Source organism: Rhea americana, unplaced genomic scaffold, assembly GCF_003343005.1.
Source record: "Rhea americana isolate MKP2758 unplaced genomic scaffold, rheAme1 scaffold_326, whole genome shotgun sequence".
NCBI classification, from domain to species: Eukaryota; Metazoa; Chordata; class Aves; order Rheiformes; family Rheidae; genus Rhea; species Rhea americana.
In genome coordinates, this window is record NW_028186453.1 from 126800 (window position 1) to 140600 (window position 13801).

At 43.6% G+C, this 13801-nt stretch overlaps 1 protein-coding gene and 1 long non-coding RNA gene across 2 annotated transcripts in view; one reads left to right on the forward strand and one right to left on the reverse strand.

Annotated features, from left to right (window-relative positions):
- Positions 1-251: 251 nt before the first annotated feature.
- PURG (purine rich element binding protein G) lies at positions 252-1325 on the forward strand. Its single transcript, XM_085310783.1, has one exon. The coding sequence runs from the start codon at positions 260-262 to the stop codon at positions 1268-1270; it is 1011 nt and encodes a 336-aa protein (XP_085166909.1). The 5' UTR covers positions 252-259; the 3' UTR covers positions 1271-1325.
- A 5127-nt stretch (positions 1326-6452) lies between these two features.
- LOC146592563 (uncharacterized) overlaps positions 6453-13801 on the reverse strand; it is a 28013-nt gene continuing 20664 nt past the window's right edge. The window contains exon 6 of the long non-coding RNA XR_014896551.1: positions 6453-7388. This is a non-coding gene — a long non-coding RNA (uncharacterized LOC146592563). The remainder of the gene's footprint in view (positions 7389-13801) is intronic.

Below are 13801 nucleotides of genomic sequence, written 5' to 3' on the forward strand. Positions count from 1 at the left end.
GGGGTGGCGGGCGGGGAGGGGGGGGACACGCGGAGCCGGCGCTGCTCAGCGGCCGCGGTCGGCGGCGGGAGCCGCTGCGGAGCGGGGGAGCGGGGCCCGCTGGCAGCGCGCGGGACCCGCCAGGGAGGGGGACGCGGCAATGCCGGCGTCTTTGCGGGGAGAGCCGTGCCGAGCCGCGGCCGAGGCACCGAGCAGGCCCCCRGTGCTGCTGTTTTCATCCGTGTCTCTGTTATGTGTTATTTCCAGCTGATCGGTAAAGATGGAAAGAGGGAGAGGAGGAGGAGGAGGAAGGAACCTGGGAGGCTCAGGCCTGCACAGGAGCATTTACTCCCAGTCTCAGCAGCAGTACCACTACCCGGCCTCCTCCCCGGGGGGCTGCATGGAGATCCAGGAGCTGGCCTCCAAGAGGGTGGACATCCAGAAAAAGCGATTTTACCTGGAYGTGAAACAGAGCTCCCGAGGCCGCTTCCTGAAGATAGCGGAGGTCTGGATCGGAAGAGGCCGGCAAGACAACATCAGGAAAAGCAAGCTGACGCTCTCCTTGTCCGTGGCTGCTGAGCTGAAGGACTGTCTGGGGGACTTCATCGAGCACTACGCCCACCTGGGCCTGAAGGGCGGCCACGGCCACCGGCAGGAGCACAGCAATGGCAAAGAGCAGCACCCGCGACGGAGGCAGCAGCACGCTCCGCCTTCGCCTCCGGTGTCCGTGGGCTCTGAGGAGCACCCGCATAGCGTTCTCAAGACGGAGTACATCGAGCGGGACAACAGGAAGTACTACCTGGATCTGAAGGAGAATCAGCGGGGGCGCTTCTTACGCATTAGGCAAACCATGAGTCGAGGACCCGGCATGATCGGCTACTTTGGCCACAGTTTGGGGCAGGAACAGACGATCGTCCTCCCGGCGCAAGGGATGATCGAGTTCAGGGATGCTTTGGTCCAGCTGATCGAAGAGTACGGCGAGGGGGACATCGAGGACCGCCGAGGTGGAGGYGATGAGCCCCCGGAGCTCCCCGAGGGCACCTCCTTCCGAGTGGACAACAAGCGGTTCTACTTTGATGTGGGATCCAACAGGTATGGCATTTTTCTGAAGGTAAGTGAGGTGAGGCCGCCATACCGTAACACCATCACTGTTCCGTACAAAGCGTGGACAAGGTTTGGGGAGAATTTTATCAAGTATGAAGAAGAGATGAGGAGGATTTACAACAGCCATAAAGAAAAAAGAATGGATGTCAGAGGGGACAGTGGTGAAGAGCAAGAGGGTCTTGAATAGAGTGCATTGAACTGGCCATCTGGCAAAATAAAAAAAAAAAAAAAAAAAAAAAAAAGCAGAAATTCATGAGAGGGACTGACTGATCTAAAGTAATTTGAAGTTGCCCCCCCCCTTTTTTTTTGTAAAAATCCTTTTTGGGTATTTAGTAATAACTCCAATACATAATGTTGCAGGAGTCTGGTTATTATGTTAAATCACACTCAAAACATCTCTGTATTTCTTATGAAATACCAACCTCCCAAGTCTGTATGAGTCAGCTGCTTCGAGCGTGGAAGACTATGGAAGTATGCATATCAGCACAAAAAAAGAATCGACATTCTGACCTTTAAATAGTCTAGATAAGGCTTGCGTTGCACTTCAACGCRATACAGAAAACCTCATGCTGAAATGTATTAGTTTCTGCTTAAGACAGATTTTCTGGAARTGAATTCTGTCTGTGCTCAGTCGAAAGGCTGGGAAGCTTAGCCATAGGGTATTTACTAAAACTGCCAACTTCATATTAACTGCTCATACACGTATGAGGAGAGGTGGACGTTTTGAAATTGGTATCTGCTGGTTACTGAGTTTGAAACCATATTCTGTATGGGTAAAATCTTGATGACCGGTCAGACCTTTATAATGCGGTGGTAAAGGATGGGAGACCTGTTATTTAATTTTGTGGTTTTATGCTGACCAAAATAACCTGAGTATCGAGGAATGCTAAGCTGTGCTTGAGTTCTAAACCTTCTGAATTAATGGCAATGAATAATAATCCATTCTTCATCTCTGTGTTCTGCCCTTGCGAGGATGATGGGTTTTTTTAATGCATTTCTCAAAATTTCAAAAGATATTTTTATAGTAGGGGTGTTATGGGTTCCAGCAAGCGGCTGTGAAGCAGGTGTGGAATGATTGCTGTTACTGAAATTCTAGGGTTCTCTCCCAAATGGGAGATTAATGCAGTTATGATGTTAAAAGTGTGAGGAAAGCATCTGGGCATTTTTCTGCTCCTTCTGTGAGAAAGACCTTTGGGGGGTTTGGTGCACCGTTTGATTCGCATAAAAATGCATCTTGATCATATTTATCTGGAGTACGTTTTCAATGCCGTGGTTAAAGCTGCGTCAGGTTTTCTATTGTGTTGATTTTACAGATGTTGTTATTACAAGGTAATATCCGTGTCCTACCATCACCTCCTTCCCACCTTGTCAAAGCTGAGGTTACGATCAAGCGAGSTGATACCTAATTGCCTACTGGTAGGTCTGCAAAGTCCCACAGAGAACTATCAGTCTCCGTAACRTCAGTTTTACAGGTATCCCCTCTTGCAATATAAATTCTCTGCCTGGAGGGAAAATGCGTAGAATTACCTGTTTAGGAGGCTTGCAGAAGGTTTTTCAGAATTCTTTGGCGTTTCTCCAAAGATGAATATGTATCGTTTAAGGGACTTTCTTGGCTATTGAGGGACCAGTTCTCTTCTTCTGATATCAATGGGAGTATGACTGAGCTCCAGATACTCTAAGTATTGTGTTGCCTACTTTTAAGATGTTTTTTTAAAAAGTATGTGTTACTGTATCAGATCAAATATTTATAACCATGTGAATTGTTTTTTTTACTGAGTGGCCTCGTGTGCATGTAGGCCAGCAATCTTCTGATCCAACCATTACGTGTTCTTTCTAATCTGTTTAGAAACAAATTTACCTGAAACCAAACTGTTCCTCACTCTTAGTTTGAATCCACCTGCACGCTGTATGGCCACGCAAAATCCAAATGCTGTTCTCTGTTATGTTGTTAGCCACAACAAGAAAGGTTGGGGATGCAGAGGTGGGAAGTAAGAGAGTAATCTGCATTTAAGTTTGGATTCTGAAAGTAGTCAATTTGTTTTAACAAAAAAAAAAAAAAAAAGAAAAAGAAAAAGAAAAAAAATATAAGCTTGCACCAAAGTCACCAAAGAACCTTTAGGAAAATGTTACAGTTGTGACAGGAAGTAAGAAAGTTAATTTCACTGTTTTAGGTGATATCCCCTTTATGTAAAACCACACACAGCAGTTACYGCAAACAAGGATTTGGCTTAGTGTCAAAACTACCATCCGTTTACACGTAGGTTGTTCTTTCAGGTACTTTTAAAATAGTATCAGAGGTTCCTCATTCCACCACTTGAACTGCTAGTGGACCGTGATGGATCAACTGGAGGTTATATGGGTCCTGGTTTGTTTTGGCTTTTAGGGCTTTGGTCCCAGTGTTTTTAGCAAGTCAAAAATGGCGTTAAGATAAATTTGTATCATATTGTTGGTAAGAGTTTAGTGAATGATTCGTTGATGCGTAAGTTAGCGTATCGCTGACTGCTGCTGCCCATCACAGTGCCTGGAGCAAAGAGTAACTTAGCAGAGATTCCAACTGACGGGAGCTATGAATGTACAAACTTTTTACTTGTGTTTCCCCTTTCACGTTCCTGTGTGGCATTCCTCCCTTACAACCTTGACATCTTCCAGTCAAAACTAAATGTTTGCCTCGATGAATAGTAAAAGCTCCTATGTTGGAATTTGCCTGAGTTACGCGTATGTTGTGAGCGATCATGCATTCCATGTGTTCCTTTAGAGTTAGTGAAGAAAATATTTGCTACATGCAAGGTGATTAAAAAGGTATCTTTCTTCACAGATTAAAAAAGAAAAAAAAAGATGCAAAATGGCTTTCGTTATTGCTGTCCGCTTGCCATTTTGACTAATGGGTAACTAAATGCAGTCTGGCTGCATCTTGGTTAAACTGAGATCAGCATCTGCTTAAACCATTTTTTAAATTTTCCTGTGTTCATTAATTGGCCTTCTAATTGCATTAGTTTATTGTAAATACAGCCCAGGAAATCAGCATCTGCTGTCTACTGGGTAGGGCTCAATTCTGGTCCGCAGGTACTCTGTAGGATTAACTAATGCATTTACTCTCCCCGAGCGGGTTGCACCTTAGTATCTGAAACTGGATCGAAATCTTCAAGTTAATAGCCGACTACCAGTGGGTAAACCGCAAGCAAACATGTTTCCACGGAAATGTAAAGCACTGATGTTTGCAAATGTTGTTATTCGAGGATAAAAACAGACTAACTCAAAATGTAGCAATGCAAGATTATAATGGTTAGATTTGGAAACGGGTTCCTCATTATTTTTGGCAGTGCGTTTTCAACTTTTGACGGCCGCAATAATGTAGGCTGCATATGCGCAGAAGGGCCCAGTGCAATGCTTAGGAATGCTGAATTCCTAATGCATTTTAAATTTTCATTCTTTCTGCCCTAAAACTGCCATGTCCCTTAAACTTGAGAAAACATAAGCTTATTTGCACTAGAAAGAACGGCCAAAAACAATTCTAGGAGGACAGGGTGAAGAGCACCAGTCTGAACCTCTTTTTCTCATGAGAGAATTTCGTATTTAAGCCCTCACCTCTGTTACAAAATTGTATGGTCCAGGCAGAAAGTCTGTCAGTTCAATAATTAAATCATAATGCACTTTATATTGTGTAAATAATAGGAGCACATTTCTGCTACTGGTCTAGTAGGGGGTGCTTCGGTAACGTAGTCTGAGAAAGAAGTCGTCTCCTGCATGCACACGTCTGTTAGAGATCTACCGTTGCTTGATCCCATTCCATCCGTACATCAGAGAAGGACAAGCACTGTATTAAAATCCGACCAAATCACCGAGAGTCTGGTTTTCATTCTGACTTTTCAGAGCTGCTGAGTGTCCGCAGCTCTGGACAGCCTTCGCTGTTGTTGTGGCTCCTCAGGAATTCTGTACATCAGGCCCTGAGTGTTTACGTTGAGATTTAAGCAYATGGTTTCTACCTGTGGTCTTGGCAAAGCCAAGCACAGTCGCTCTGAACTACTTGGCTTTCTCTGCTGTTGGCGTAGAAGCTCTTGCAGGCCCTGGGAAGTTTATTCCGGGCGCAGGGGACTCCGTGGACTTCTTCAGCGCCGCAAGGCGACACTCGGTGTTGACTCCARCCCGTTTAGCATAAGCTTGCTTTCTCATTAGACTGCTATTACAGGAGAGCGCTCGGGAAGAGTCAGAAAGCTTTCCGCACTGGTGCGGCGAGGCTCACCCGTGGAAAGTCCCCAAACCGGTGACTACGTACTGCGTAGACCGTCCCGCTTGACGAAATGCAAAAAAAAAAAAAAAAAAAGTGACAAAACCTTGCATAGAGGTCCAGCCCGGGCCCTGCCGATGCCCCAGCCGTGCTTTCACGCCGGAGAGAGGTTTGTTCTCAAGCAGCGAAAGGTACAAACGCTGACCCATAGCCCGGGCACATATTTCAGATATGTCTCCGTGATGCGTGCCGTGTACTTTACCTAGAAAGAAGCTGCGGTGGTATTGGTAATCTGCTCTTTGTCATAAATGTTTTATGTGTATTCAATATATAAAAACTCATATTTACATATAGGCATTAATATATTTACGTGTGTATATTGTACCTTGTAGTAGCTCATAGCGAAATAATCTATTTGTCTAAAGAACACAGTCTAACAATGGGACATAAAAGGCAGTTCCTTCTACTACGAGTCTGGATAAACGTGCTATTTCACTGAGAGCTGTTCACATGGTGTTTATCGTGGCCCTTTTAAGATTTCTGCTTTTGAGCGCTTGCATCCGGTTTTCAGTGAAGGTGCAAGGGGAAAAAATAGCTGAAAACAAAGGAGAATCGTGTACTTCGAGGCGTTGTTCGGTGAACGAAGAGCTGTGCTCCACTGATAGCTGCGTGTCCTGCAGGCCACATCTTAAAATCCCCTAACTGTAACCTTTGGTACAAACTTCATAAGTCTCAAACATGCCGTTAGTGTCACAGAACTGGCCTTTAAGCGGAAAAACCAAGCAATTACCCAAATCAGTATCGGCATACTTTTTTTCTGCTACAGACATCTTAGTTTGATGATTGCATCATTTTTCTCTCGTGACCTGTTCAAGTGACCTAAACTCATGGGGTAGCAAGTTGGTGGCGGTTAGGAAGCCTACTGCTCAGTGGACTTACGGTCCTTTTATGCAAAAGTGTAGTAATTTTTATAGCAGAAAAGGGTTTATCATTGTGTGCTTTCAATGTGGAGATCTTGCACCTTCTGGAAAATGAAGTAATAAGCAGGTTTTAGCTCCATTGCATTCATACCTTTTTGCTGTTTGTAGCATACGTATGTACGTAYAATTTATACAATAATTCTTAAAGAAAAATATACCTTCCATTTAATTTTCTATGGCTTTTTCTCCAAAATTAAAATGGCCTTTATTTTTAATTACTTATTTGTTGTGGTATTTAAAATGCTATTCCATTCCCTTATTTATCCAAATAAGAGTTAAAATATGGACTACACTTAGCATATCATAACATAACGTATCATAAACTGCTTCCATTTCAGTCTTCTTCCTGGATGAATTCAGCAGAAATCTTGGAAAGATCACAATAACACRGCTAAGGATTCAGCAGTTTGTGGGGATGTGTATGTAATAATGTGTATGTCCAATACCTGGACAAACATATTCCCATTTGCAAACACAAGTGAAGTTGTAATCCAACAGCCTTTGCTGAAATAAATAGTATTATTATTGGAGTTAATCCTAGYGACATGAACACTTGCACTGCAGTGCAAAGCCACAGTCCAATGTATCTTGCGCTGCTTTACATCCAAATTTTCGCACATATGCTGTCTTTTTTTTTTCCCCACACACAGGTTTTGTGCATGTAGGAGAAAAAAAGAGAATGTGGCCGTTCCCCAAGATTTCCCAGTAGGAGCYGTCTGACATTAGGAAGCTCAGACCTGGCTCGTGCGCCCCATCCTGTCTGAGATTTTCCCCCCAAGGGAAAGTGTGAGCCTGAAACACTTCGGTAATTCCTCTGTAGGCTTGGACCTCGGCCCTCATCCTGCTGCATGGGCACTTTGGCAAGAGATTTAAGCCAGTCTCCTTATACAAGTGGATGCTGCAGTATCCACAAGTTATTTCTCAGTTGTTTTTTCCATAGGTATGCCTGCAGGGCATATTCTTTATTCAGTGACAGCTATATGTTATTTATATCGTTAATGCTATCTGTAGCAGTCTCTGGTTGACCCCACTGTTCTTTGGTTTTGTCTGGAGTCGTTAAAACTTCTTTGCCTTTGCACACAAAGTGTTGTTTGCTCAAGCTGCAGTTGCAAAAACAAAAACAAGCAAGTTTGAGTATCTGGAGAAACGTAAGATTTATCTGTTGCACTATTTTGTTCTTTCTAGTCGTGAAACTAGGGTTTTGTGAACTTGCTTTGTTTCTTTCTACATCCTATGTGCTTGTAGTTTGTTATCCCTTAGTCTGTCGGTGCTACGAAATCCTAGCTGCTGACGTTCTTTATAGTAACTGTCTTGCCTAAAAACAGCTGAATTCTGCAGTGATCACGGACAAAAGCCCCTGCYGGGGGACAAGGTGCTTCTGGACTCAGGCATTTTGAAAAAGTGAAAGCCAGATCTTTAACCACTACATCTCTTCAAAGTATGCAGAAGCTTTAATAGGCTGATACCAGTTTTTGGAAAGTCATTTTGGTGCTAGCAGCTGTCATTGTAATAGAATTGTTCTTCCGAATATTTTGTCGTGCCTGTGTTTGGTTCCCCACCTGCATCACCATAAAGGCAACAATATTTATTAAATCCAGATTCAGAAGCTCCCCAGAGAGCAATCTGTCCCATGATGGGCACAAGTTTGAACGGTTTGCACGTAAACTGCACTTAGCTGTAGTGGCATGCAGAACAAAACACGAACAGCAGTGTAGCCAAAATGGTGTGTTTTCAGTAAAATTCCAGCTGATGAAATACAGTAGACGACTAAATTGTATGGCAGCTTTCCTTTGGGGTGCTTAAAAGCACGCCGAAAGCAGCTGTTCAGCCAGATTTCAGTGGAGCAGGTTTCCCCTCTGATTCTTGGAGCAGTTCAATTGTGTTCTTCCATAGGGAAATACTACTTCTATTTAAAATATTTTTTAACATAAGTAAAAGTCTTAGATGGCATTGATTTAAAAATTGGTTTCCCAAAAATGTCTGGTTTTAGCACTTTGGTATCATTTTGGCATTTCTGCGATTGATGCAATTGACTTGTTCCTTGCACATGCTGAGGCATCGTTTTGAACATAAACCCCAAGCCTCGCGGGTCTTTTATTTATGTTAAATTCTGGCCCTTTATACACTGGATTTCTTTTTCCACTTGTTGTATGCGTTTTGTGTCTGTGTTGTACACAGAGGTCCCAGTCCCAYCCCACTGGGGTGCCTGGGCCCCACTCCAATAAAACTGTCATCAGCGACACTTGGATTCCCCTTCGTCTTCGACAGGCTACCTCTAAATGCGTAAAGTGGCAAATGGGAATTGCTAACTCTTTAGAAAGTAGCCACTTTAAACTCCTTGCAGAAATACGCTCTGTCCTGTAGACATCTCAGACCTACCCTACGTACTTACTAGTAGTCAACAGGGAAGGATAATAGCTCCTGGATTTTAATTTTTTGGTTAGAAATRCTGCCAGTTAGATTGAGTCCTTAATCAACGTGGGGCAAATTTGTCCTGTAGGCAAAAGGACTTTGTGTCTAGCTGTTTCTTAATCTCGGTAATCTACCATAGGTGGATTAATTTGGGAAAAAGATCACTCTTCRTGTCAGTTGACTGAAGGCAGCTACGGTTTTCTGCCCAACCCCACCAAGCACAGTGCTGATACAACATCTATGAATTTATATATATAAGCACACAAATTAGCATAGAGGGGAGAGGGAAATATTTATATATAAAAATACACACAGGTGTATGTGTGTATATATATATGTATATTTGTGTGTGTATATATATATATATTTATATATATATATAAATATATATATATATATATAAAAAAGTTATCTTTTTCCTGTTTCCAGTAGGTCCTTAACTTTTGATATCTTAAATTTTTTAAATGTCGTCTTTTCCGTTTTCTGCATCGGATATGTCCAACGTGCAATATGAGCAGAAGCAGCTGAGTAGGAGCAGGACGAAGTGCTTCCCTCTGAGGTGGAGGAAGGGCAAGGGAGCAAGGGCACGACCGGCGCTCCAGGGAGCTGCGGGGCCATGGCGACCCGCGTCCGTGCTGCCGTTGGTCCTGGAAGGTGTTTGCCCGCAGAATGGGGCAGAGTGCCTGCATCSCAGTCCTGCTTGCAGGGAGCAGGCGTGGGTCTCCTGCCACTCTGGGTCTGYCCAGCAGTAGCGTGCTACTGCTCAGTGGTCGACCAGTCCAAGTTTCTGCAGTCCTGCGGGCCTGAAGCGTTTGGTCTTGCCCATAAATCCTGTTAGGACCGAGTCAGCACACCTGATGGGAATATTGCTTTTCACGTTGCTTTTTGCAAGTTTCAAATAACTTTATGTTTACTTTGCTAGAGGAGACTGAGGCTCGCGCAGGCTGTGTGTGGTAGCTTAGGGGAGCGTACAAGGGTTGGTTGCCTGCCAAGTTTGCTCAAGCATCTCAGTTTATGCATGATTTTTCTGTGTTTTTCACAAGAGTCTTGCTCCACTCGCTGCTCTGCCTGCCTAATGCTCCCAGGAACTGTTTGGGACTGTGTAATGGAGGAGAACATTATTTGTAGGGCAGCTGTTTCGTTGCAGAAGAGGAAAGGTGTGGCAAAAGCTCGAGGGGATTAGAGGGAAAGCAAGCATAGCCCCTGGTGAAAGCAGCTTTCAAGAAGCAAATTCTGTGCCTGGCTTTGCAAAAGGGTTTGTGTCATAGTTAACAAGACATTTTGCAGATGATYGCCCCATATATAGCCTGATTTTTTTTTCTCCTGGACACCAATGCTGGTACACTGAGGTCTGACTTGCAGAAGTGGTCGGTGTTAATGGCTGTTGAAAACTGCGCTTTCAAGAAGAAAAGTGCTGTATAATTGCAAGTACTGTRAAAAATCTGTCAGCATCTCAACCCAGGCCCTCCTGATAACGGARACTGCATAATTTTGCCTTTATTCTGCCTGTGCCTAGGTTCCCCACTGATCAGATGGGGTGACTAATATCTCCCTACCTCAAAGGGGTATGATAAAGATAAGTTCATTTGGCTTTGGAGTTTGTGAGATGATCTGGTACTGATCAATACTGATAACCTCCAAAAACAAAGCAAGAAGAAATTTGGTGAGGAACATACGGAGTAGATATTCATGYGGTGGTTGGAAGATACATATAGGATAAGCTTGGACTGTGCACAGAATGGAGAATGAAAAAGAAACCTGTGTGCTGGAGGAGAGGGGAAAGATATAAGAGATAGCGTAATTAAATTCTCTATGCATACGTCCAAAGGTCGGAATTAAAGTTACTCAGACACTCCTTAATTATGGCACTTCCTGACTTGATTGCTCAGTTTTACGGCTTTTTTTTCTCCACTGTTTTACATGAAACTACATTGGCATGCTGGCTTCTTGCAAAAAATGCTGGGTCGTTAAACAATTTTGATTTGCTGGTGTTGAGCAGAGCTTCTCTGTTGCCCCAGACTTCCCGTGTCTTCCACAAGACCACGAGAAGTCCAAGGACGAAGAGAGTGAGAGGATGTTTTGTAAGATGTATCAAAATAATCAGCAGTCTGCACAAAGTTAAAAGAAAATAATCCAGTTAACACTAAACTTCAGTTTGCTCTTTGATGGTCCTTACCTATAATAGTGTATTTCAGGGTCTACACAGTAAAGTGCATCTATGTTTTTTCTAAGTTAAACAATTGGTCAAATCAGGTTTTCAGGATCTCCAGAAATGGATATTCAGAGCCTACTGTTAGATAATTTTCCTCCTGTCAAACCCATATTTTGCTTGCTACCATCTAAGTCTGTCGCTTTTCATCTTTTGGGCATGTACTGTGAGAAGAGATCTGGAAACAGTTTGTTCCGTTCCTTGTTGCAGCGCTTTTCCATAATTGAAGACTGTTGTCAAGTCTCTCCTGCATCCTTTCCTAAACAAATACAAAGCCTTCCACCAAGGGTAATTTTTCGCCCTCATCTAGTTCTTGTTGCTTTATCTGGACTCTTTCTGTCCAGTCCATCTCTTTCTTTAATCYAAAACTGGAAAAAGTACCTTCGCTGCGATCTTACCCAGGGTTGAGCAGAAGGGCCGCAAATGGTACWAGGGCTTGTACACCCAAAATGCTGATTTTTTGCAACAGCATCTCGTTGACTCGTGCTCAGTTTGTGACTGTGTCCTCCCAGATCTTTTTGGCAGAACTGCTAGCAAAACAGGTACTTCCCGCTCCACATCTGTACAGAGGCTTTTTTTCAGCTTTAACATAGAAGCTTCCATTTATCCTGAGCAAGTTGTAGCTTATCATTTTCYAGATTGTTCTTGAGCCTGTTGAGATCAGTCTCAGTTCTAACCCCAGCCCTCTCTGTGCTTCCAGTCCTGCCCAGGTATGTGCCACCTGCACTGGCACAGGTTGCCCAGAGAGGYTGTGAAGTCTCCTTCTCTGGAGATATTCAAAACCTGCCTGGCTGCAACCCTGTCTAACATGCTCTAGGTGACCCTGCTGAGCAGGGAGGTTGGACTAGATGATCTCCAGAGGTCCCTTCCAACCTTACCTGTTCAGTGATTCTGTGAAAAGGTATGACTGTCGATTTTTCTAGTTTCTAGTTTAGCTGTTCTTTCTTTCATTCTCTTCCCAGGGGGAAGACTGAACGTGCCTGTGTAGTCCTGGTATTTTTAACATAAATTAATTATCCACGCTGTTTGTCATTAATGCCATGAAGGGTGAACTGCAGCATAATTCGTGCAAACAGTGGCAGACCCTGATGACTTTCCATCACGGGAGCAGACCAAACAGCTGGTTCCCAGGTGGCCACGTGTGACTTTGGCACTCAAGCTATCCACTATAGAGAGATTTCCAGCAGAAACTTGAACCAGCTCAGAACTATGGGAGAGGACAGTGCAGGGGTTGTTCACATGATGATACTTTAGATGTCTGATTTGAGTCTCCCCAGTCACCTTTCCAAGGCATCTAAATCATRTATGTTTAGTCAGCCTTTCTGAACAGCCCCCGTAGTCTCCATAAGACTGAYGTGGTTTACTAGCTTTGGCAGCTGGGCTCTGCCTGATTCTTCCCTGCTTTTGGTGTCTCRAGCTCAGCAAAGCCTAAGATCTTTTTCTAAACAGTTACTACCCAATGTAAAAAAAAATCATCTCTTCTCCCAAAAGCTTCGAGGGGAGGAATAAGACCAGAGGCAGCACAGAGGCTTGGATGGAGAAGTAATAAAGCAGGACTGGCTCACAGGCTGGGCTGTGGCCTCAGCACGTGACACAGGCTGATGCTGAACTTCTTGCGGTATTTTTGTTTGTTTTTTTTAATGAGGGACTTGAAGGAGAAGAGTTTTGTGGCTGGTTTTGGAGATTACTCCCAAGCATGTGGAGCAGCTCTCTGAAAAAGGTAGTACCAGCGAGCGGGGAATGGCACCTTTGTCTGCTGAGAAGTAGGAAATAGCCTGTTGCTGTCGAATGGGAGAAAGTGCAGGTTGGGAATCAGGAAGGGCTTGAAAATGAAGAGAGTAACTTACTTTTGACATGTTGGAGAAAGCTTTTTCTTCTAGTGTCATGGCAGTCAAAGCACCTAAAGATCAGCTTTGAGCACTTTCCAAGGAAGTGATGACGTCTTCAAATAACTAGTCTCCTCATTCTGGGCAGAGCTGCCCCGCCACAGCTAATTTCTTTGGACCGTAACCTCCTTGCTGTTGTTGCTGCCCACTGCACTCACGGCACTCCTAGCCCAGGATTGGAAAGAGCAGCCCAAGGCATCTCCTCCAGGTTCTCCTCAGGCAGTGTCACCTGTCTCAAACCCTTGGTGCAAGCTCACCTCTTATCCACAGAGCTTCATAGCATCCTTTAAGAAAAAATGGTGTTAACGGGAGTTGGCTTTTTTAAGAGAATGTGTTTTTCTTCCAGTAGTGCTAATCTCAAAGGCTAAAGGAAGCACTCACTGTTGGGTCCCATTCTCCGTTTCATGTGTCTGAGGATAACAGCACTGGAATTTCAGAAATCCCTCAGATAGCAGAATTCATTACGCTCTCTGAGCCCAGTACTCCCAGAGAAAGTTTTTTTTATAAATGTAGTCTAAAAAATTATCCAGCTTTGTTCCTTCCTGAAATTTCACAGATTGTTTCCAATATGTTTTTCCTTAAAGTCAGAGTATCTTCTAAATTTTGCTTACATTCTGTTATAAGACCTTAACACTGCAAAGCAGCTCTAACAGGTTGGGCAGATGGCATCTTGTCATTTTCTTTACTTTTTCATCTACGCTCACGTCAAATAAATTTCCAGTCACGTCTGTTCCTCTTGGTCTAATCTTTACCGATAGCTTTTCAGGTCCTGCAAGGTATAGCAATATCATTTTGTCTCCCCATTTTCATGAGGCCTGAAGTAATTTTCAAGTCACATGCTTGTGTTATTTCATCGAGAACACAACAAGCAGGAAGCTTTCAAAACGGCAAATTGCAGCTCATAGTTGAGTCTGATGTTGTTATGTAAAAAGAGAAAAATAATTTCAAGTGAGTGTACAGCAAATGCCATAATAGAATACTTAGCAGAAGTTGTGTTGTGCTATAG